This window comes from Lissotriton helveticus, chromosome 9, assembly GCF_964261635.1.
Source record: "Lissotriton helveticus chromosome 9, aLisHel1.1, whole genome shotgun sequence".
Classification (NCBI taxonomy): Eukaryota; Metazoa; Chordata; class Amphibia; order Caudata; family Salamandridae; genus Lissotriton; species Lissotriton helveticus.
The window spans coordinates 1,077,216,202-1,077,238,166 of NC_136070.1; the positions used below are offsets into that span (position 1 = coordinate 1,077,216,202).

Sequence of the window (21,965 nt, forward strand, 5' to 3'; positions counted from 1 at the left end):
CATGTCTTCTGTGGACCGGAAACAAGCATCCTGGGACCGGTTTCGGATTCATAATCCTCATCAGCCAGGCTATCTTGAATCCAGTGGCCAAGTGAACAAGGGACTCACGTCTGAGCATACCCTGCCACACTTAGGGCGAACAAAGCGATACAAAAGGGGATGATGGACGGAGCATTTGAACAAATCAAACACTCACCCCCAGTCAACTGATCTGGGTTTAATCCATCACCATTCTTTAGTTCACTCAGCCACCCCAGTTCAGACATGGCTATATGCAAATCAGTCTGACCCTGTGCCTCATGGGAACAGTACAGCCCGAACTGCCAAGCCATGTCTTCTCTGGACCAGAAACAAGCATCCTGGGACCGGTTTCGGATTCATAATCCTCATCAGCCAGGCTATCTTGAATCCAGTGGCCAAGTGAACAAGGGACTCACGTCTGAGCATACCCTGCCACACTTAGGGTGAACAAAGCGATACAAAAGGGGATGATGGACGGAGCATTTGAACAAATCAAACACTCACCTCCAGTCAACTGATCTGGGTTTAATCCATCACCATTCTTTAGTTCACTCAGCCACCCCAGTTCAGACATGGCTATATGCAAATCAGTCTGACCCTGTGCCTCATGGGAACAGTACAGGCCGAACTGCCAAGCCATGTCTTCTCTGGACCGGAAACAAGCATCCTGGGACCGGTTTCGGATTCATAATCCTCATCAGCCAGGCTATCTTGAATCCAGTGGCCAAGTGAACAAGGGACTCACGTCTGAGCATACCCTGCCACACTTAGGGCGAACAAAGCGATACAAAAGGGGATGATGGACGGAGCATTTGAACAAATCAAACACTCACCTCCAGTCAACTGATCTGGGTTTAATCCATCACCATTCTTTAGTTCACTCAGCCACCCCAGTTCAGACATGGCTATATGCAAATCAGTCTGACCCTGTGCCTCATGGGAACAGTACAGCCCGAACTGCCAAGCCATGTCTTCTCTGGACCGGAAACAAGCATCCTGGGACCGGTTTCAGATTCATAATCCTCATCAGCCAGGCTATCTTGAATCCAGTGGCTCTCAGTTTAATGAAAATAGGACATGCTACCAGATAGCACTACAAATTTTTAATTTGGGAGTTTTTGCTTCGCTAAGACGCCGACAAGTTTCGATCCCAGTAGGGCGTTGTTGTGAAGTAAGAACACTCTGAGGCAGTCTTTATTCTGTCATCCACTCTCCGTAACTGACAGACTCACCAACATTCTAAAGTGAACTCTGGGGGAACGTTCCAAGGGGGAGGGGAGAGGAGGGGGGAAAGGAATGTTCCAAGGGAAGGGAAAGAGGAAGATTACAACAGACGTCTATATTAATATTATTTCTCCTTTTATTTGATTTAGATCCACTGCATTTCCTCTAATGCCCCATATTCACCCTAATGCCCTGAAATCCAATCCACCATGTCCGAAGCACGACATCCAGTGCCTGGGCTCTGCAGCCCCACATGACACCTTTTCCATGAAAATGAAACGTGCTATCAGATAGCACTACATGTTTTTTAACTTTGAACTCGCACCTTGGTCAGACGCCGTACACGGTTCAACCTCAGACGGGTCTCCTTATCAAAATTCGTAGTCTTTATCTTTTTAATTTTTTCTCTCTTTTGGGGCCTCCCCTCATTGACACCCCCAGCAAGAAGTTACTCACACCTTTTGCCTGTGATTATATAATTCCCATAATTATGGTGACCAACCATCCGTAAATTTCACGGACCCTCCGTAATATTGGACCTCACATCCGTTGTCCATGAGGATCCCTTTTACGGACGCCTTTTGTCCGTAATTTTGGGCATTGCAGGGAACAGCACTGTTCCCTGCAAGAAGCCTCAGCTCCCTGATTGGGCCACCTCGCACTCCTCTGAGCACAAGAGCAGCCCCACCCTGCCCATTGTCATTCTGTGTGGGGCTGATGATTGCCACATACAGAATGACAATGGGCCAGTCAGGGCTGGTACAGCAAGGGGTGGGCGTCCCCCAGTCTCGGTCTAGGGCAGTACAGAATGTCAGATGGAAGAAATGTGCAAAAACGCCAATGTTGCTATAAAATCCAGTTCAAGAAAAGAAGCTGGTGAAAGAAGGTAAAAAAAAGGGGTTAGAGTTCTTTCACAGTCTCATCATTTTAGAACTGATGCATTTTGAATATTACATTCAACGAAGCCATGGTTGCTGCTTTTTTATTTTATGCAACTAACAACCATTGACAAAGCAAATAGTTCTCACTTGTTGTAGTTGTAAAGTTACTTGTTGTGTTATATATCTGGACACAATGACAGAAGAGGCAAAATACCAGTCGGGAGGCACTATACTAAGCACAGATTTTTAGCTTGGGTGTTTTAAGCCACACTCTTAATAACATCGAAAACCCCCTATGCAGTGACCCCCCCAGTTTTTTATTCCACTTAAAGCCCTGGAAACAACACCATGTCGCAGTCACCACATGGACTGGCACTGTGAATCATGCATGACTCATGACTTCCACTTTTTCAGATTGCCTAGGTGCAGGGGCATTAGGAACCATAACCCCACCTCACCCCCTGCTTTAGGGACTACAGCAAGGGAGAAATTCTTGATGGCCAACACACTTCTGTCAGACAAAGGTTCAGCTCATAATTAATATGAAAAGGTGGACGAGTGAGTAAGTGAAGGGATAGATTAGGTAAAGGGTGAATGGATGATTGAAAGGGTAAATGGATGGATAATGAGAGAAAGGATGGGTGGATGAATGAGTGAGTGGAACGATGGATGAGAGAAATGGTAAATAGATAGATGATACAGTGCAGTTTTGGACTAATCCTCCTGAACAGCGAATCCAGGATATTTGGACTATGATACTGATGTTTCAGGCTCTATCCTGGATTTCAGTGAGACTGGCTATGAGGCTCCTGGGCCTCATCACTTACTGCATTTGTTTAGTAAAATATACCAATTGGTGTATGCAAGCTCTTCGGTGGAACATGAAGACACAGTGGACACAGCATCAGGGAAATCTCTCCGACCTGGTCCAGATATTGAAGGGAACTGCAAAAGAACTACAGTGGTGGCTCACAGACCGCGATTGGGTCAGCAGCACCTCTATATCTCTCTCTTCCTCCCAAAGCTCACAGTGGTGACAAATGTGTCACTTCTGTGTTGGGAAGGCCACCTGGAAGAGGTAGCGATCAGAGGTCTCTGGTCTCCGTGCGGAGTCTCAGCTCCACATCACTTGTTGGAACTGACAGCAATCCAACTGGCAGTGAACTGCCAACTGGAGTTGTGGACTCTATGTCAAGACTCTCTGTGTCTCTGAACATGGCTGGAACATCAGGTTACTTCCCTGGTGGTTCAACATCTGGTGGGCTCTCTGAATTCCAGAGCAGATAAACTCAGCCGTCAATACTAAGCGGATCACGAATGGCTTCTCCATCCGGAGGTGGTGCAAGGTCGCTCCCAAGAGAGGAGAACCTTTGTTAGATCTATTTGTCACTGTTGAGAATGCGCAATGTCAGCTCTTCTGTGTGCTGGAGTTTCCAAGGCGGCTCTCGCTGCCATCCAGTCAGAAATAGCCAGAAGAACCTCACAAAATTTCAGTTGGTCTAGATCGCTATTATTAGAGAAAGTGAAGACCAGTTGTGTATCATCGGCGTATGATACCATTTTGATGTTACATGCTTTGACCAACAGGGCCAGTGGGCGCACATATACATTGAATAACGCCAGGCTCAGGGCATAGCCCTGGGGGACTCCACATCTCAAAGGATGAATACTGAATGCATGGGGAGGCATGTACCTGGAACGAGCGCTCGGATAAAAAGGATGAGAACTAGATCAGTGCATTGTCTTTGACACCAATCTCCTTTAGCCTTTGAAGCAGAATTTCATGAGAGACGTTGTCAAAGGCTGCACTTAGATCCAACAGAATCAGTGCTGACGTGTTCCCCTCATCCAACGTGGCCCACAATTGCTCGGTGACCGCCAAAAGAGCCGACTAAGTGCTATGTTTGGAGCGGAAACCATTTTAAGAACTATCCAGAATCTCATTGACCTCCAAATAGCGAGTCCGAGTGATGTTAGCATGAGCTTCCATAATCTTGGCTAGGTATGGAAGCAGCGAAATGGGCTGGAAGTTCTCTGATAAAGATGGATTCAATGGGGGCTTTTTAATACGGGGATAACCTTAGCATGTTTCCATGATATAGGGATTCCTGCCAGCAGAAGAGACGTATTAATTAGTTCCTTGCCCTCAATCATGAGACAATTTTAAAGTTTCCTAAAGACATCAGGCTTTAGGGGATCATCAGGAGAGTCTGGTTTAACCATAGCTACTAAGGCATCCAGATCTTTAATGGACATGATTGGAAAAGCAGGTAGAGAGTGAAGAATGGCTGAGGGATTAACAGCTTTTAAAGATTTAGAGCCTTCCTGCCTATATCAAGTGTACCATAAATATGTTCCACCTTCTTGATGAAGTACTCTGCTAATGACTCGCACTGTGTGTTTGTAGATATAATATTGGATGTACCTCCCTGAGGTTTCACCATTTCCTTCATCAGGGAAAAGATAGTTTTGTAGGGGTTGGGACTAGAAGATATCCGGTTCACGTAGAACACAGTTTTAGTCCTCTAAACTAATTTGTGGTAGGCTTTGATTGCTGTCCTTTAGATTATTTTTGCAGCAACGTTATACGTCCACCTCCAGGCTCTTTCCACAATTTTACATTTTCTTCTTTTCTATGTAAAGAGTCTCATTGAACCAAGCATGGGTTTGTGTAGGCTTGGTCCCTGTCATTTTCATTGGGATACAGCGGTCAAGTGAGTTATTGGTCCAACCCCTAAAGGCGCTATCTACTTCCTCTAATTTAGTGGGCCAGTCTGGACAGGACGCGTTTAGGATATTTGCAAAATCAGCCTTGTCTAGTTTGTGCCATGGTTGCTTCATATAGGCTTTTCTAGGGATTGCTAAGGGGGTACCTGGCATATAGAGACGCTTAAAGATAAGAAAGTGATCCATCCAGGACATAGGAAGGGTAGTATTAGCTTGCAATGACTGGATATTCGTAAATACAAGATCAAGTAAATGACCCGCCGTGTATGCTTACTCAGTTCTCCTGAAACTATTGATTGCCACTCATTCATCTGGGCAACAAGTCATTACTGCATTATAAACAGTTGTCTCTCAACTTGACAGCCTAGCTCCTGAGCACAAGAGGGGATGCAGACTACTAACAAAACATATAATACAAAGTGATAGCAGTTATCTGTCCCTTTCTTATGAGCCAGCATTGTCATTAAAGAATTTGTCAATGGTCTCTTCAGGGCTTTCCCGCTGACTCCGTGACCACCAACAAGATGGGAACTTAATATAATCTTATCACAATTATTGCAGAGCCCTTTCGAGCAAGGCCATAAGGTAAGTTTCAAATACCTCTCATGGAATTACTTCATAATATGGCTTCAGACAGAGTGAGAAAAATTCAGGTATTCACAGTGAAAGAGCCTTTTCTTCACTTTACCAAGGGCAGACTGTCATTGCACACAAATGCACATTTCTTTCAAAATGTGCCCACTGGCTTTCATTTCAAAGAGCCATTGGTGCTCAAAACCTTTTCCTAACATCCTTCAGATGCAGCAGTGAGCTCCACATTCTCTTGACATGCATAAATATTTGAAGTTATATCTAGACAGAACAAAAGACTTCAAGAAATCTCACCAAGTGTCCGTGGCATTCTCAAATCATAAAAAAGGATTATTCCTTATGCAAACAGGGAATCTCCAGAGGGGTTGTTTCAGTCATTACATTTGCCAAATTAAAACAGGGCAGTCTGCTACCGCATATTAAATGAGGAGATTGGCATATCCAACAACCCCAACTCCTGGGTACTCCTCACAGGCATTTGACAGGCAGTGACATGGATGAAACATAATATATTTACCCAAAGTTACTACATAGAAGCAGTAGTCGAAAAGAGATGAGGAGGTAGGACACCCTGTTCTGCATCATCTTTTTCCTTATGGTAAACCTTTTTCTATTGTAACCCTTCATTCTAAATGTTGACGTTATTTATGAATGGTACTGCTTGCTAATCTTATTAAAGTATGTAAATCTATGAAAAATCCAGCGTTGGAGAAGAACATATGTAACAATTAATAACTACAGTTATCCAGCATTGGTATCTTTCATAGGTTCATTTGTACCTTCTTTCCTCACCTAATAGAAGCTTACCTGCAATTACATACTCTGTTCACACTGGAAATCTGAGCTGACATCTGACATCCCGAGGAGGGTTGGTGTTTAGTTGCACTCTCACTTCATTAGCTAAGGTTTGGGACTTTTTCAATGAGGTGTGTATGCTACAAAAGTGACATTGGTTTAAGGCTTATCACGCAAGCTGTATTCTTATACTGCTGTTTTAAAGTTACTGTGGGAAACCTGCCTCTCCGATGGGGAATGATTCAAGCATGTTAATCTTTGAAAGATACAAATGCTGGAGAATTATAGTTACGGGTAGGTATTGGTTTTCTTATGCAACATTGTTTGGTGCCTCCTGGTCAGTGAAAGTACAGTGTGATATGTACTTGTGCCAAAGTCAATACTCGTATGTTTTTATTGGGATTCCTGGATTTGCAAAGTTGTTGGTGCGTAGCTGTCAGGGTTTGTATGTATGTAGTAGAGTGGTGCTGATCACTTAACAGTATTATGTGATTTATTGTGGGTAGAGATGTGTGGTGAGAAAGCTGTGTTTTTTTTGTTGTGTTCTACAGCTTGCCTTGTTGTGAAGTAGTGTTGTGTTGTTTTGTGATGAAGTGTATCATAATGCAATGCGGAGGTTATGGTGTTTTGTCAAAGTGTGTACGGTTGTACTGGATTGCAATGTGGGCATGGAGCTGTAGTGTGGGATTGTGATATAGTCTGCTGTGTGTTACAGTGTTATAAGGTGTTTCTTTTTTTTGAGGTGCAATATGCTTGTGGTGAGTAGTGGTTTGGTTCGGCCCAAAGACCTCTTGTGTCCATGTGGAGTGCACTGTTGAGGTTGTGAGCCAGTGTGTAGCAGTTAATATAGACTGCAACTCTTTTCATTTTAATGGCTGCTTTGCATTTTTTATTCTCTAGGTGGGCTGCCATTAGCTGGCCAAATAAAATCCTATCCATAATGGAAACTGTTCAAGAAGAACATTCAGAAGATGAGGATAGATTCCGTAAAGCTCAATTGGTTGATCAGAATAACTTCCTGGAGCGTGTGGATAGCCTTGCGGTAATATATTCTTTGCTATTCTCTCACATAGATTATAATCCTTGCCCCCCTAAAACAGGCGACAAGTCTACTCACTTTTCACATGGAGCAAAATGGTTCCATCTTGCTCCCATGTTGGTTGCATCTTCAAAAGCATTACACCAGACAATTCAGATTGTAAAAACATAATGTAACTATAGTTGCAAATGAGGATACAAGACAACACCCTTTTCAAAATGTTCATAAGGGAACTGTTACTTATTTCCCATAAATCTCCAATGTTTATTCGGCAATATCTCAGTGCAGTTGCAAGTATTCCCACCAGGCTGTGAGTAGATAGTAACTGGGACGATAGATTTCTTTTTCAAGCTACAAACATTCATGCCTTGAGTCCACATGCGTATGGAAGGTGAATTAGTTCCTCTCCAATGTTGTGCATTGTTACGTTTGACCTTAACCGGACCCAGATGGAGTAAAGTTGTCTCATATAAGGTGGCATCAATGTCTTGGAATCTGTGTATAAGGGTTAGATTCGGGTTGTTGGTATCAGCCAGCCTAAAACATGTTTCTCATCACCCTGTACTTGCATAACTAGGCACGCCTAAGCCGTAAGAAAGAATCTAGCACAATCTCCTTTGCACCTAAGGAATGTTGCGGAAGAGTCTTATCCCATTTTGAACAATGGTGTCCTGTGTAGTATACTCAATGCAGGTATTTTAATTGAATAAGTTGATAAGTAGTCAAGATTGTCACCACTCTCCCTAAAGAGTGGCCACCTAGGGCAGGTGCATCTCAAACCATAAGGGTGTCTCTCCAGTCACTCTACCCTCCCATCTGATCTCTTCGAATGAGTACTTCCAAATATCAACTACTAGTTTAGTGGCAGGAGGGACATTTATAGGAAGCTTTCTCCCAGAGCCACCTGTCAATACAAGAAGCCAGGCCATTCATGGGGCCAAAGAGCCTGTCATTAGTCAATAGTTGGCTGGCTTTGCAGTCGTACAACAGTATATCAATTCAATTCAATTCAATTTCTTTATTCGGATACAGGGAAATATCCATAAAAGTACAGAATAAAAAGTCAAGACAGTACATACACTAATATAATATTAAAAAGTAGGTCAGCAAATGCGATAGACATATTAATATAGTAACAAAATAGATTTTATACAAGGTACAATGATCAATTCATCAAAACAATCCTATAACAATCATAGACATAAAATTTGGAAAGAAGAAAAAAAAAAAATATATATATATATTTTAAGAACAGGAAAGGTTTTTTTCTTTTAAAAAGCGAACACTCTTACACATGAAAACCACGTGTACATTAGTTCTGGTAACAGACATATAACCAAAGCTTTCTTACGCTGTATTCATAGTGGCACGGGAACGAGCTGCCAGTCTTAAAAAAGTACTGACACGGAGTGTTAAGTTGTCCCCATTAAGCATAACAATCTCCCTATATGCTTCCCTAAAATCAGTGATCTCATGAGACTTAAAATAGGGAATCAAAAACTACTTACTATATACTTGATAAAAATCACAGAAAAATAGAAAATGTAACATTGATCGGCTCTCACTATTACCACAAGGGCAAATCGCTTGCTCAAGATTAGAACTAAAGCCCAAGGGAAAGCAAAGTAGATATTTTAAGGTGCCAGCCCTAAGGCGAAAGAGCAGACTTCGTTCCCAGTGAGTAATCGCCCTTGTGAGATAGATTGCTGGGAATTTTGTGAGGGAGCCATCGACACCTAGCATGTTTATATAACGGGCAACCGAGGGCTTCAGATTTTCACGCTCAAGTCTTAGGTTACCATATGCATACAAGTTCCCCAGAACGATCTTTTTATTAGTACCTGCCATATTTCCTGGGTCTGTAAAAAGATGTGACAAATTTATAATACTCAGCCTGTTTTCCCCATCGCCAACCGTGGTATGTCCCCTCCTTTGTTGCAATTAAGCCAATCGACTATAATATCTCTGGTTAGCATTGCTGACGGGTTTTGTCAAACTTTCATCCAGAGGATCACTGGGCGAGTCCTGATATAATCCTCAATGAACGGTATTTTTAACTCATGATGGCAAACAAATGAGGTAGAACTTATCGGTGCCCCCAAGACCTTCCGGCAAAATCTATTCTCTTCTGTCTGAATGTTCTTACAGTTTACATGGCCCCAAATTTTTCCTCCATATGTTGCACTGGGTAGGCACTGACTTTTATATATTTTCAACAGAGGGAGCACTACCTCAGTTCTTTATGGTTGTGGTATGCACAAAATAGAATTGTTAGTTTACAAATTTGCTCCTACTATGTGCCAGGTGAGCGGCCCAGGAGCCAGTATCCGAAAATATCAATCCCAGATATGGAAAAGTGCGTGTGCATATTAATTTTTCAGTGCCACAATGAATTAAGTTTAAAAGAGTGTTTTTTCGGTCCGCAGCCCATTAAAAATGATTTTTTAAAATTTGTACAAAGATCTAGCATTTTCATAAAATCTGCGAAGCCCCCGACTAAAGTGCGCAATGCATTAGGTGTGCGGCCCATTAGCACCGCGTCATCTGCGTATAACAGAGCGGGTAACATTTTGCCATTAATCATTAAGACATCCTTAGTTAGTTTGGACAGATCATTATTCAACTCATTGATATATAAAATGAAAAGCAGAGGGGCCAGGACGCATCCCTGCCTGACCCCTCTGCCAATCAAGATGTTCCCTGGTACTGCCCCGTCCCTACTAATCCTTACCCTGGCACCCAAGTCCCTGTGTAGATAGGCCAGAAAATGTACTAGAGCATCATCCAACCCATACTTTAAAAGACATTGCCAAAGACGCGATCTGTTCACAAAATCGAATGCTGAGGTGAGATCCATGAAGGCCAGGTAGACTGGGGACTGGCGAGCAATGGTGTATTTGCCTATTATCAAATTTAAAGTAAGGCATTGCTCTACAGTTCCCAGTCCACTTCTGAACCCCAACTGGCATTTATCCAAAATACACTCATCCTGAGCCCAACTCCTGATCTTATTAAATAACACTCGTCCAAGTATCTTCAAGGTGTTGTCGATCAGTGATATCGGTCTATAGCAGCTAGGGTTGGGCCTATCTCCTTTTTTACAATGGGGACTATAATGCTAGATGACCATGTGCTGGGGATATAGCAATCTATTAAATTATTAAAAACATTAAGCAATAGCGGAGCCCAAAATTCTGGTTTATGCTTAATAAGGTCAATGTAAAGCCCATCTGGACCAGGGGCCTTATTACCTAAGCTTTGATCAATCGCATCCTCGACTTCAGTTAAGGATATCTGGACTCGTGTAGCAATATGGAATTCATCCTGAACAGGAGCTATATATATTTTGGAAAAATTAGCTACCCAAGCTTCACTGGTTATGTTACAGCTCAAAGGAGGTATATTGTGACCCATACATCTCATATTTTTGACCGATTGCCAAAAACCCTTTGTGTTATTTAAGTTACCTTTCTAGCCAAAGTATCCCATTGATCTTTTAAGACCTCATCTTTCCTTTGTTTAACCACTTGATTATATCTTTTCCTCAGTGATCTAACAAAACTTATGTCCCTTGGTGTTAAAGCCAAGGCTACGTGGAGCTCTTGGTTAGCCCTTGTACAATCACTGTTAAACCACTTAGTATCGTGATTATTAGAGGTCATGGGTTTTGATATTAGTTGTTTAATTCCTGTGCAAAAGCTACTACTACCTCAGGGTTGACATCCATGGGCGACAAACAGGTGTCAACAAGACAAGAGGTTGGTAAGATGTTACCATATTCGTGAACACTGCACTATTATCAACACCTTTCCAGATAATTCTCAAATTATCGGTCGAGGGCGTTATGTTGCGAGCTCCTGGTTCTGCAGAGAAATCTGTTCTAGAGATGACCCTAAACATTACCGAGATTGGATTATGATCCCCAAATACAGTGAGTATGACCTCCGCTTTAACTAACATATCCTCCAATGTAGATGATATTAGAATATAATCAATTATTGAAGCGCAGTCACGGCCTCTAAACGTTGGTATTAGATGGTTATCATTTTTGTTTATGGCTGCAATATCCATTACGTTTAATAAATCATGATTCAACAAATAATCAGACAATTCCATCCCCCTTTTGCACAAATTTATATGTGGTACATGTGCTGTTTCTAATATATTTGCCCCAGAAATCTTAACATTAAAATCTCCTCCCAGACAGATTCCAGCGAGGGTGGGATTCCCTGATGGAGTTTGTATGTCTGTCACAAAGTTAAAAAGATTAACAATAATCGTATTTCGTATATTTATAACATCATTATTATAAAAATTGATAAAGCAAATGGAAGCCCCCGTGTATATATATCAAAGCCTGAAAATTTGAACTATTGGTAGGGATGTATTTAATACTGCCGCCTGATAAGATGTTAACCCATATAGATAGACCACCCGAAGGTCGGCCATGTACAGGGATTGGTCCGCATATATTAAAACACTGAAAGCCCTCAAGATATAGATCTCCTGTAGCCCAAGTCTCCTGGAACATTAAGAGATCGAAATTTTTAACCAGATTGACCCAGTCCTCATTTTTTACTTTTGAAGCCAAACCTGCGACATTCCAGCTTAATACCTGCAAGTTATGATTTAAAGACTCGCAGGCATTGCTAACCAGGGGGGCTGAAACTGGTATTGTAGGAACTAGTTCGGTGGGGGAAAATTTACGGGGCGCAGAAACATCGCTAGCCAAAGTGGCTATCACCGTTATGTTATGGACTAGTTCAGTAGGTAAAAGTGTGGGGAGCGGTCAATCATGTGTATCTAAATCAGAAAGAGGGGAGAACCTATTTTGTGTCAAAGGCGGGAAGGTAACTGCCAAATTGTCAAAACTATTAGGTTTATAAAAATAGCCTATGGGCAAAGACCAAATATCAGTGGGGAAGAAATTATTATTAAACTCCCTTACGCTTAGTATGGCTTTTACCAGAGCCGGCTGACGAAAATTAATAACGACACAGTCTCCTTCAATAGTCTTCTTTGAGGGGCCAACCCAACCAACCCTGCGCACCATCAGGATGTCATTGATGTTTTGCATAGCAAACCTCTTATGTTTTACCAGCCAGCTGGCGATCTTATAACGTATTTGATCCCAGGACTCTGGCTGATTTCCCTTAAATGGGGAACCCCTGCTAAGACCAAGACATAATGGCAAGTTTCAGGTGGTAAGTTTAAAACGTCTCTTCCTAATTCGGCAGGCCTACTATCATTTTTACTTTGGGCGATGACTATGTTCTGTGAATTTTGGCTTTGTCTTGAGCTAGTGTTATTTGCAGGACGAATACTAGGAATACTAGAGATAGGAGCAGCTCGTCGACTAGGTTAATGTAATGTATTTAAAGTATCTGAATGCAGGTTATTACAGTGATCAACATAACTCTCAGTGGCAGTACAAATCCCAGGTAGCCCAATTGGCATAGATTGAACAGTAATTAATTTTGGTTTTTGCACATTGGAAATACAGCATTTCGAGCACTTTTGAGCCTTTGATTTGTCAGACGAATTAGGTGCATCAGTGTGGGAATTGGACTTATTGAAAAGTGATTCCAAACGGTCCAGACGCTTCCAAAGTAAGGCAACATTTTTATCAACAAGTTCCTTTACACGCTCAGACACAGTATCCACAATAATGTCAATAACAGTATCTCCCACAGTGAAATTGCTAAGAAGCGGTAATATGGACTCTGTCTGTGTTTGGATATGAGATAAACGATTAGCCATGACGCCTGTAAGACAGCAGGGGTAACACCAGTTACTGATTCAATCCTTGTGTCTGCTGAGGCCACTATGGTCTCTGGGCCTTTGATCCATGTGTTTAAAATGGTGTTCTGTGGTTTTAAACGGGGTGGTTGTTTCCTCTTAGGAGAAGTAGGCTTAATCGTCTTCCTTTTCCTTTTTGCCCAGGCAATTCCTGGGTCAGTCACACTATCACCTGTGTCCCTATAAGAAGTACTGTTTACAGTAGTTGTGTTCGCCCTTTGGTCTGCAATTGGTTTAATAACCTTAGGGCTCACTATATTTCCCAATTCTACTGGAGTGTCCTCCACATCTTCATTCACAACTAAGGGGGTCAGTTGAGGAATTGAGAGCCCCAGGGACATGCGCCTTCCAGTCAACTCAATTTCAGTGTTGACAATATTAGCGACCCTCTCCAACATATTTTCTATTGAGTCAGGGGCACATGTGCTAGATGTTGATTTAGCCATTATACCAAGATAGTCACAGCCCTGGCACTTCCCACTCACTCACCAACAGATGTTACAGGTGATAAAGGACGTAAGAGGGGTGGCCCAGCCCGACCTACTCCGGCCGCCGACGGGCCCGTCCTTGGCCCAGGTTTCGCCCGAGCGCGTCCCGCGCCGCGGGAGCCCTACTGACCTTTAATAGGCGCCTCCCGGCGCAACGATGACGGCGGCTTGAACTGGGTGCCGCGAGCGTTGCCGGGGAGTGTAGTGCAGCACTCCCCAGATCCTCAAGTCCCCCTCAGTCCCGGTGGTGGCTTCACGGGAGAGCGTGCCCCCACCGGAGGGCAAGGCGGCGAACAGCAACAGCAATCGGGCTTCCCAACAGTATATCAAGCATCCCCAATGTGCTGTGATATAGAGACTTGGAACACTTGGCAACAAAAAGTCTTGGAGTGCCTCCTTTCCACATGAAGCCTCGAAACTATGCATTTCCTTTATGGAAGTATGCAGGAGAAACCTGGTAGATATAGTTGTAGAAGGTGTAGAGTGATTTTGGGGATGAGACCAGTTTCACAATTGCAACTCTACCTGTTAATGATAAAAGGAGTTGTAGTGTAGTTCCTATCATCCCAATAGGCTCTGCGCATTTTAATAATACCTACAATAGTAAAGGCCTAGACCAGACGTTAACTAGGTCTACTACTGTCGATACTAGACTTAAAGTTTTGGGTTTGCCAGCTTAGCTCAGAGTTCACTAGAAACTTTCTCGAATGTTCAAGGAGGACTTAACTACGCTGATTAGACAAGAAGGGATTTAGTTTCTGACAACCATAGAACATGACAACTTTGCTCTCCCCTAATCAAGAGTATATCTCGAGAGTCGTGTGAACAAAAGGCAATTTATTTTACTCAGTCAGTACGTGCATTCTTAGTCTCATCAGAATGTAGAGAAAAGGAAGAGACGGGCGTGTTCAATAAAAAGGTGTTATTTATTGATCAGTCTCTTTTCTCATACAAGAGAAATGGATCGATATTATTGCAATACTTATAGTTAAGTAAAGTGCATACATTAAAAGCAATAGTATAAAATAATACTGTAAAAACATTGATATGGTTTCTAAGCCATATGATGTTTTAAAATGAATAAAATATATTACATACACATATACATTTGACTAAACGTACTCAACTGGTGTTTCTAAATACGCCTACCCCGTGTACCTGACCTAAGCCTAATACGTGGGCGGGAATAGAAAGTTACAGTTTAAGTTAAGTTTGTTTTTGCCAAGTGAATAACTAAAGAATTCTCTGTGAGGGGTTATTCAGTTCTGTACCTGGAAGTTAGGATGAATGAGGGATGGTATCTCTCTCTCTGGTCTCGATATTCCAGGCTGCCTGCGAGGGCTGCCCAGAAACGCCGGGGCTGGAATTCTCGGCAGGAGAAAGCAGCGCGTCTCAGCGCGTCAGGAAGGCGGGGCTGCGCCAGCGGGGTCTGATCTGCTCTTCGCTTCGGCAAGTATGGCTGCTCCGTCTCGTCACCAGGCGTGTGTTTGCATAGGGCAATATCGGTAATATTTATACCTTTAAGGTGCCGAGATTGACGTAAGGATGGACATAGATACGTCAATAAGGATGTAATACGACTTGCTCGTTAGCACATTCTTTTACTGAAGTTCTCAGTGAAATCAAAACAATGGCCGCAGGGTTTTGCCCAGGTTGTCATAGGTTTGATTTGTTATGAGAACTCCGTATGCCTTATCAGGGGCTGGAGGAATATCGCTTGTCTAATTAGATCGCAAGCGTTATGACCTAATCAGATAACACGTTCCTGTGCCGTAGTGTGACTGCGTCAGATAACGGTATCTGCATCATGGGGATTTTCTGCCTCATGGGCTGATTACTAGTTAACTTGTTAGTTTACTAACCAGAATAGGGTCAGGAATAGGGGGATCGATTCAGGACCTATAGGAATACATCACACCCACTCCACGCTAACTATGGTCATATTTACTAATCTAGGCATAGTATAACATAGTACAACATACTACAGAGTATAGTGTATACCTTACCACCCCAAAATACATAAATGCATTTTGAAATTTTTCAAATATACGGAAAAATTGCAGTCATATGTATTGTATGCACTCAAGCTGTAGAATAATGCTAAAGTAATCACGCATTTGTATATATTATTGCTTATTTTGTATATGAAAATTTACACATGAAATGGCTCTTAATACAGAAAAAAGTTTGAGACCATTCCATCACATAATAAAATATTTGTGAACATACCAGCGGGCAGCTAATGTCTATAAGCTATCTAAAATCTAGAAATTTTAGTTCTTTAAGAATAGTTCTTACTTTAAGCAGAAGATAGTGTCCCGAAAAATATGCAAAAATATTTTGGGGCTGTTGAAAAACTTGCTGTCCGTGAACTGGAGGGAAAACTGTTCATGTGACTTTATTTTTAAAGTTGAAGGCCGAATTCAGGGAACGCCGTGTGCGAGCTTGCTCAAAAGTCTCTATTTCTGCTCTGGAGAGAACATCATATCATTCAGGCTTTCGAAAAAGCTGTCAACAGCTTCCTGGGAAAGTTCCACTAACTCGGAAATAGGTGTAATCATGCATTCGTGCGCATGATTGTCTCCATTGACATTCTGATTTGCATTGCTGACAGAAGGTCGTACCTGTTCGATGCTGCTTTCATCTTGAACTTCACTACCCATCAATCGTAGTGGTGAAGCTTCCACGAATGCCGTCATCAGGATTGGTAGCCTTTGAGGGCAGCACAAAGCATGAACCTTGATCGGGCTCAACAATGTTTCTGCATCCATTGGCGCATCCGATTGTAGCGTCAGACAGGTGTCTAACACGCATTCTTCTCCGCATAGCAGGCACCTTAATACAGGTAAAACACATCTTTGCCACATTGGTCGAAATGATAGAAACCAAGTCATATTTAGGTCTCTAAGCCGGGAGAGTCCCAGGATTTTTGATATCCGGTCCCGGTATCCAATGGCTAGGATTGTTTCTTCCCTTGTCGCAAGAGTTTTGTCTGTGACATGGGTTGCCATAACGAAAAATAAGGACTAAGAATGGGATTCCTGCAATTAGTCCCAGGATCAGGGGAAGTCCGCCAAAAATCGAATGGACGAAATCTGGAAAAATACCCAGTATGGCTTTGAATGGTGTTAATGCCATCGAAAATACTGTCTTAAATACCTTTGAGATCCCATTGGTATCAGAAATATTTAAGATTTCGTTTAGAATTTCCGCGAAATGTATGGGGGAATTAGTTGATAACAATGAATGTATCTCTGCAGTCGTCCTTGCGACTTGTAGATCATATGTTTCTTTTGATGACGAGAGCCTTGTAGGCGTCTGAAGAAGCACTGTTTTCATTCTGCTTAAAGTATCTATTCGAATAGAAGTAATTTTCAAGTTGGGCCATGCCCTTGCCTCCCTGTCTGGAAAGGAGCTGGGGAACAACGAGCGTCCACAGCACTTGACCTTCGCAGTCGTAGTTACTAGATAAGGAGTCCCGGGCATAAGACTACAACATCTGCGGTCTACAATTAGAATGTAACTCCCATTATAGAGTCTTTGAAAGAATGGTTCTATTTCTGTTGCAGGTGCGCCTTGCTGGTGACATGAAAGGTTGTATGAATTCCCTTCACAGGCTCCATGCAAACTAATTCCGTTACACAGAAGTGTGCCGCTTAGTGACATCGCACAATTATTGCCACTAAGAAACACTTTCTGTCCTTTATTACTGACACATGCATGTGAATAGGGCAGGTTCCATGTTGTTTTAATGTACCCCTTTCCCAATTTCTCGTACATGCCAGCTTGTATATATTTTTGGCAGTATTGAAACCTGAAGGTTGAGATTGGAATATTTATTATCCCATGTATTATCCATTCACTGACAGGTCGTTCTGACATTGTCATTGGTAATCTCTCAAGTTTCTCAATGCTCAGGATTGTATAATCAGCACCCTTCTGGGCCATACTGATTTGTCTATCAGTAAGGTTAAAGATATAGAATAGTGACGTCGTGTTGATTAAACGCCAAGGCACATAGCCTGAACGCAGATTTTGTAACGTCCAGCCAAGCTGTACAATAGAACGCAATTGTGACTGACCGTGTTGTAATAACAGTAAGTCCTGCGATAATATGTCGATTGCTGAAGACACAATGCTGTCCAAAGAAAAAATTCTGGAGGACAGAGTCATTAACCCATTGTCCACTACAGAAAGTGATTTTTCCAAATTAATACGGTCAATTTCCCGTATTCTCTCTGCTGTCTCAATTTGAGTAACCTTCCAGGCCTCATTGTATGCTGCATATACAGAGGCTGCTATGAAACGTTTTTGACGCTGTTTGTGTGGTCCCATTATGAAATCACGCAAGTCAGCACCATCAGTAAGTAAAGTTAGGTGTTGCTTAATTTCTGCCAGTGTGGAAGTTTGCAGCCATTGAAGGCATAATTTGCCCACACTGTAGGTGGTTATTATCCCTGGGTGATGTCTTTGGGGATATCTAGGGTCTGGCCTGGTCATTTTGAACCCCTGTGTTTTAGTCAGGAATCTGTCTTGACAGTTATTAGTATCTGTGGGCCAGATCAACGACTGTTTCCAATCAGGATGTGTTCTGTTTTGGTTTAATATATGGTTTACGTCTATCTCTTCATCTGTAGAAGTGTTGCTAAACATTGTTGGTTTTGGAATAGACGGTTTAATTAAATCTTTGATTTTGGTTAGGCCAAGACAGGTGGTTTGTTGAACAGTGTCATTTAAAAATATCATTTGTTCTGGGATCATGCAGGCTCTAAACAAAGCTTCTATACCCTGTACTTGCCATTCTTTTGTACCCCAAACACTTTTCAATTCAACATTTTTGTCCCAATAATCGAAACCAAAAGTATTCATTTGTTCAAAAAATGAGTCTGAATATATCAATTTTGTGTTGGTTATCATGGTTTTTGTCCCTGTCTTGTTTGATAATTTAAAATAAAATGTTTCAGCATTACTTGTGTTAAAACCTGAAAAGTATGAATATTTGTCATAGAAGGTCCTTGAGCTTCCTTTTGGAGGGGTTGCACAATGTTCCCATTGATTATAATTTAAAACATTTCTAGTCTGTGCAGATTTATGTAGAAAATGGTTACCATAATGGTTATAACAGTACATACTATCATAATTTGTAGAACCCTGCAAATAATCATGTTTGGTAAATTTAGCAGACATTACTAAGTCAGACATCATATTATTAATGCTTTCAAAGTCCCAATCATCGGCAAATGAGTTTGGTTTTACAAAGTCACTCAAGGAGATCTTAATTTGGTGTGGATATTTCAGGATTTCGACCGGACCATAAATTTCATAGTCAGTGTTGTCCCAGGCTACCACACCAGGTATCGGATTGGCTGTGAAGTTGGCTGAAGAAAGTTCTCTTTTCTCGACGTGTGAAGATGTGTGTGGTTTGAGGATCAAGTTGATTTTCTGACTTGCTGTGTCCATTTTAGCATATTTTCCCTCAATGAAGCGTCCCAAAGTTAGTACCATGATGAGCCAAAGTATGAGGATAAATGCACCAAAACCCACCCAAAATTCAATCCATGGAGAAATCAGATATGTTTCTTTCAGTTGTTTCAAAAGTTCTTTAGCTTTATCTTTAAAGGTTTTTGATGATGGCTGTGTTTTTGATTCACTGAAGCCTTCAGAGGAATCATCGAAGTTTATGAAGTAGCCGGATGCAGTTCTGTCAATTGTTCCAATTGGTTCAGGATTTCTGTTTCTTGCATTTTCACTTGGTACTTCATTATAGATTGGTGTGTCTCTGCTAAATGTTTTTATTTGGGTTTTCAGAGGTCTGAGTTCTATTGCATTGTTGCATAGTCCTTGTTGTTCTTCTGTAGGCGTTTCGAATGTGATGAGCCTCTTCGTTAGGACCTCTGTACTGGTAGCAAACCTAGATGTTCTGCTACTTATTGGGAGTCCACTTGGCCTACTGTTTGTTATCGGCCACATGATTGTGGTTTTACCAGGTCGATTGATACAAATCGGTTCTCCTTTTTTCCAGCAAGTGGCGGTAGTACAACTGATCTTGTCCCGTTGACAGACAAGACAGGAACTGCTTTTCTGTAAGAAGGCCCAAATTCCTTCTTTACCGCGATCTTCTCCCTGACTAGATCCCCGACTTTTGGAATCCAGACAGGTCTTGCTGGGACAGGTGGTGGTTCTTCAGTGGTTGTTGGCTGTTGTTTCAACTTTATGTTGCTCAGGTCTTTTCTTGTTTTGTTTAAGTCCTGCAAAATAGCCAAACGGTCTTTGATATCAAAGCTTTTTTCTTTCACCACTGAAGTCTGACTATCAATGTCAGAGATCATCATCCTAGTTCCAAATAATAATTCGTACGCACTGAATCCCTTCAGAGAATTTCTTGGCAAGTTATTTAGACTACGTTGGACACTTATTAGATGTTTGACCCACCCAGCTCCCGAACCTAATACCTTTGCCGTTATAGATTGCTTTATGTCACGGTTTTTTCTTTCAACAATTCCGTTCCCCTCAGGGTGAAATGGACAAGAGTACCACAATGCCACGCCCATGCTGACCATGGCCTCCTTATAAGCTCTAGAGCTAAAAGCAGGACCGTGGTCCGAATGCAGCATGCCAATTGCGTATGTGCCGATAAAGACTCGCAAATCTTTTATAACAGTTCTGGCGTCAGCCGTTCGCTGGGGCCACATCCATATGAATCTCGTGCATGAATCCACTGCGACCAAGATATATTTATAGTTACCATCCCTTTGTAAGGGACCACAGTGGTCTAGATAAACACAGGCTAATGGTTTATCCGAGATTAGAAGGGGCGTCTGTGCTGGACGTCTCACCGTTGATACTTTCATTTTTTGGCATATTTCACATTCTAGAACATAGTTCCTTGTTTGTCTTCTCATTTGTGGCCACCAGTATCTTTGTTTTAATAATGATACTGTGGCTGAGACGCCAGCATGGATAGAAGCAAGCCCTTCATGTGCCGCTATTATTAGTCCTAACCTATGTTCCATGTTTGGAATTGCCCTATCCCCCACTCCAGGGATTTGAGCAAAAGGAACATTGTTTGCATCAGTTATGTAAGAGTATTTTACTGGAAAGCCTTTCGGGAGTGTTTCTATCGAATCCTTTTCTGAAGCGCTGACAGCTTGCAATATTTCGCTGTCTATTTTTGTTTTTGACCGAGTGATGGCAGCTACGGAAGCCGTTTGCACAGCTGCCTTCGCGGCCTCATCAGCCAATGAATTCCCTGCAACGTGAACGCCATCACGTTGATGACTCAGTGTGTGTATCACGTGAGTCTTTGGTAGTTCTTTTTGTAAAAGAACTACTTGTTCCCAGAGCATTTTATGCTTGATTGTGCCACCTTTTGCATCTTTAAAACCATTTTGAAGCCAGATCTGCAAGTATTCATTATAAGACTGAACGCAATAATATGAATCGCACACTATAAGTGTGGGGAATTCTCGATCGGTATTTTCAAGCGCCATCTTGAATGCTAGTAGTTCAGCTCGCTGAGCTGTACAATCTCCTAGAGATTGTGTTTTAGTGACGGTTGGTTTAAATTTTCCTTCGTGCCAGCGACCTTTGACAATCGCGCACGCAGCACTATAAGCTTGTTTACCCTCTACTGCGGGTTGTGCTGATCCGTCTGTATATATTATACAGCCGTAGTGGTCTAGAGGCAGAATTTCGGTAGGCGGAGGACATTCAAATTCATATTGGAGAAATTCTTGTGTTTTTAAGTAAGGATCAAATTCGTACGCCACGTCTGTTGCAGCAAGAGAATTAGCCCATTGTATCCCTCTCGGATGGAGTGCTTTAGCATTCGGAATGCTTGCTTTTGTTACAGCCTCTAATGCTGGTATCGGTGTCACGATTATTATTCGTTTACCTTGTGCCAGGGCTCGTTCTTTTGCTATAGCTGTCTGTGTTGCCGTAAGAATCTTTTCCGTTGGGCTAAATTTCATTTCAGCCTTAGTGTACAAGTGTGATTTGAATGCAATTGGTACCTTTTCTCCCTCATTAGAGGTCAGGTATGTGAATCCGCATCTCCCTGGGATGACTCGAATCACAAGATTGCGTGTGTTATCACGTGTTTCTAATTTTGTTTTAATTAGCATGTCTGTTTGTAAGGATCTCAGAATTTCTGTGTGTATTTGAGTCCAATTGGTTCTTTTAAAATCTGGTTTTATCAGATCATAAAGGGGTTTCACCCTTTCTGCGTAATTTGCAATGTATGTTCTTCCGAAATTTAGGAAGCCTAGAATTGACTGTAGGTTTTTTAGTGTCCTAGGTGCTTGGAGTACGGCACATTTTTCTAGAAAATTGTCAGCCAGGCTTTTGCCTTCACTTGATAACTCATATCCTAAGAATAGGACTGTCAGATGGGCAATTCTG

At 42.1% G+C, this 21,965-nt stretch overlaps 1 protein-coding gene across 2 annotated transcripts in view; it reads left to right on the plus strand.

Annotated features, from left to right (window-relative positions):
* Nucleotides 1–21,965, plus strand: part of DNAH1 (dynein axonemal heavy chain 1) — a 1,443,760-nt gene that overhangs the window by 278,810 nt on the left and 1,142,985 nt on the right. For both annotated transcript variants that reach the window (XM_078661462.1, XM_078661463.1), the window contains exon 18: nucleotides 7,140–7,281. In XM_078661462.1, coding sequence (XP_078517588.1) covers nucleotides 7,140–7,281 — 142 coding nt within the window. The remainder of the gene's footprint in view (nucleotides 1–7,139; nucleotides 7,282–21,965) is intronic.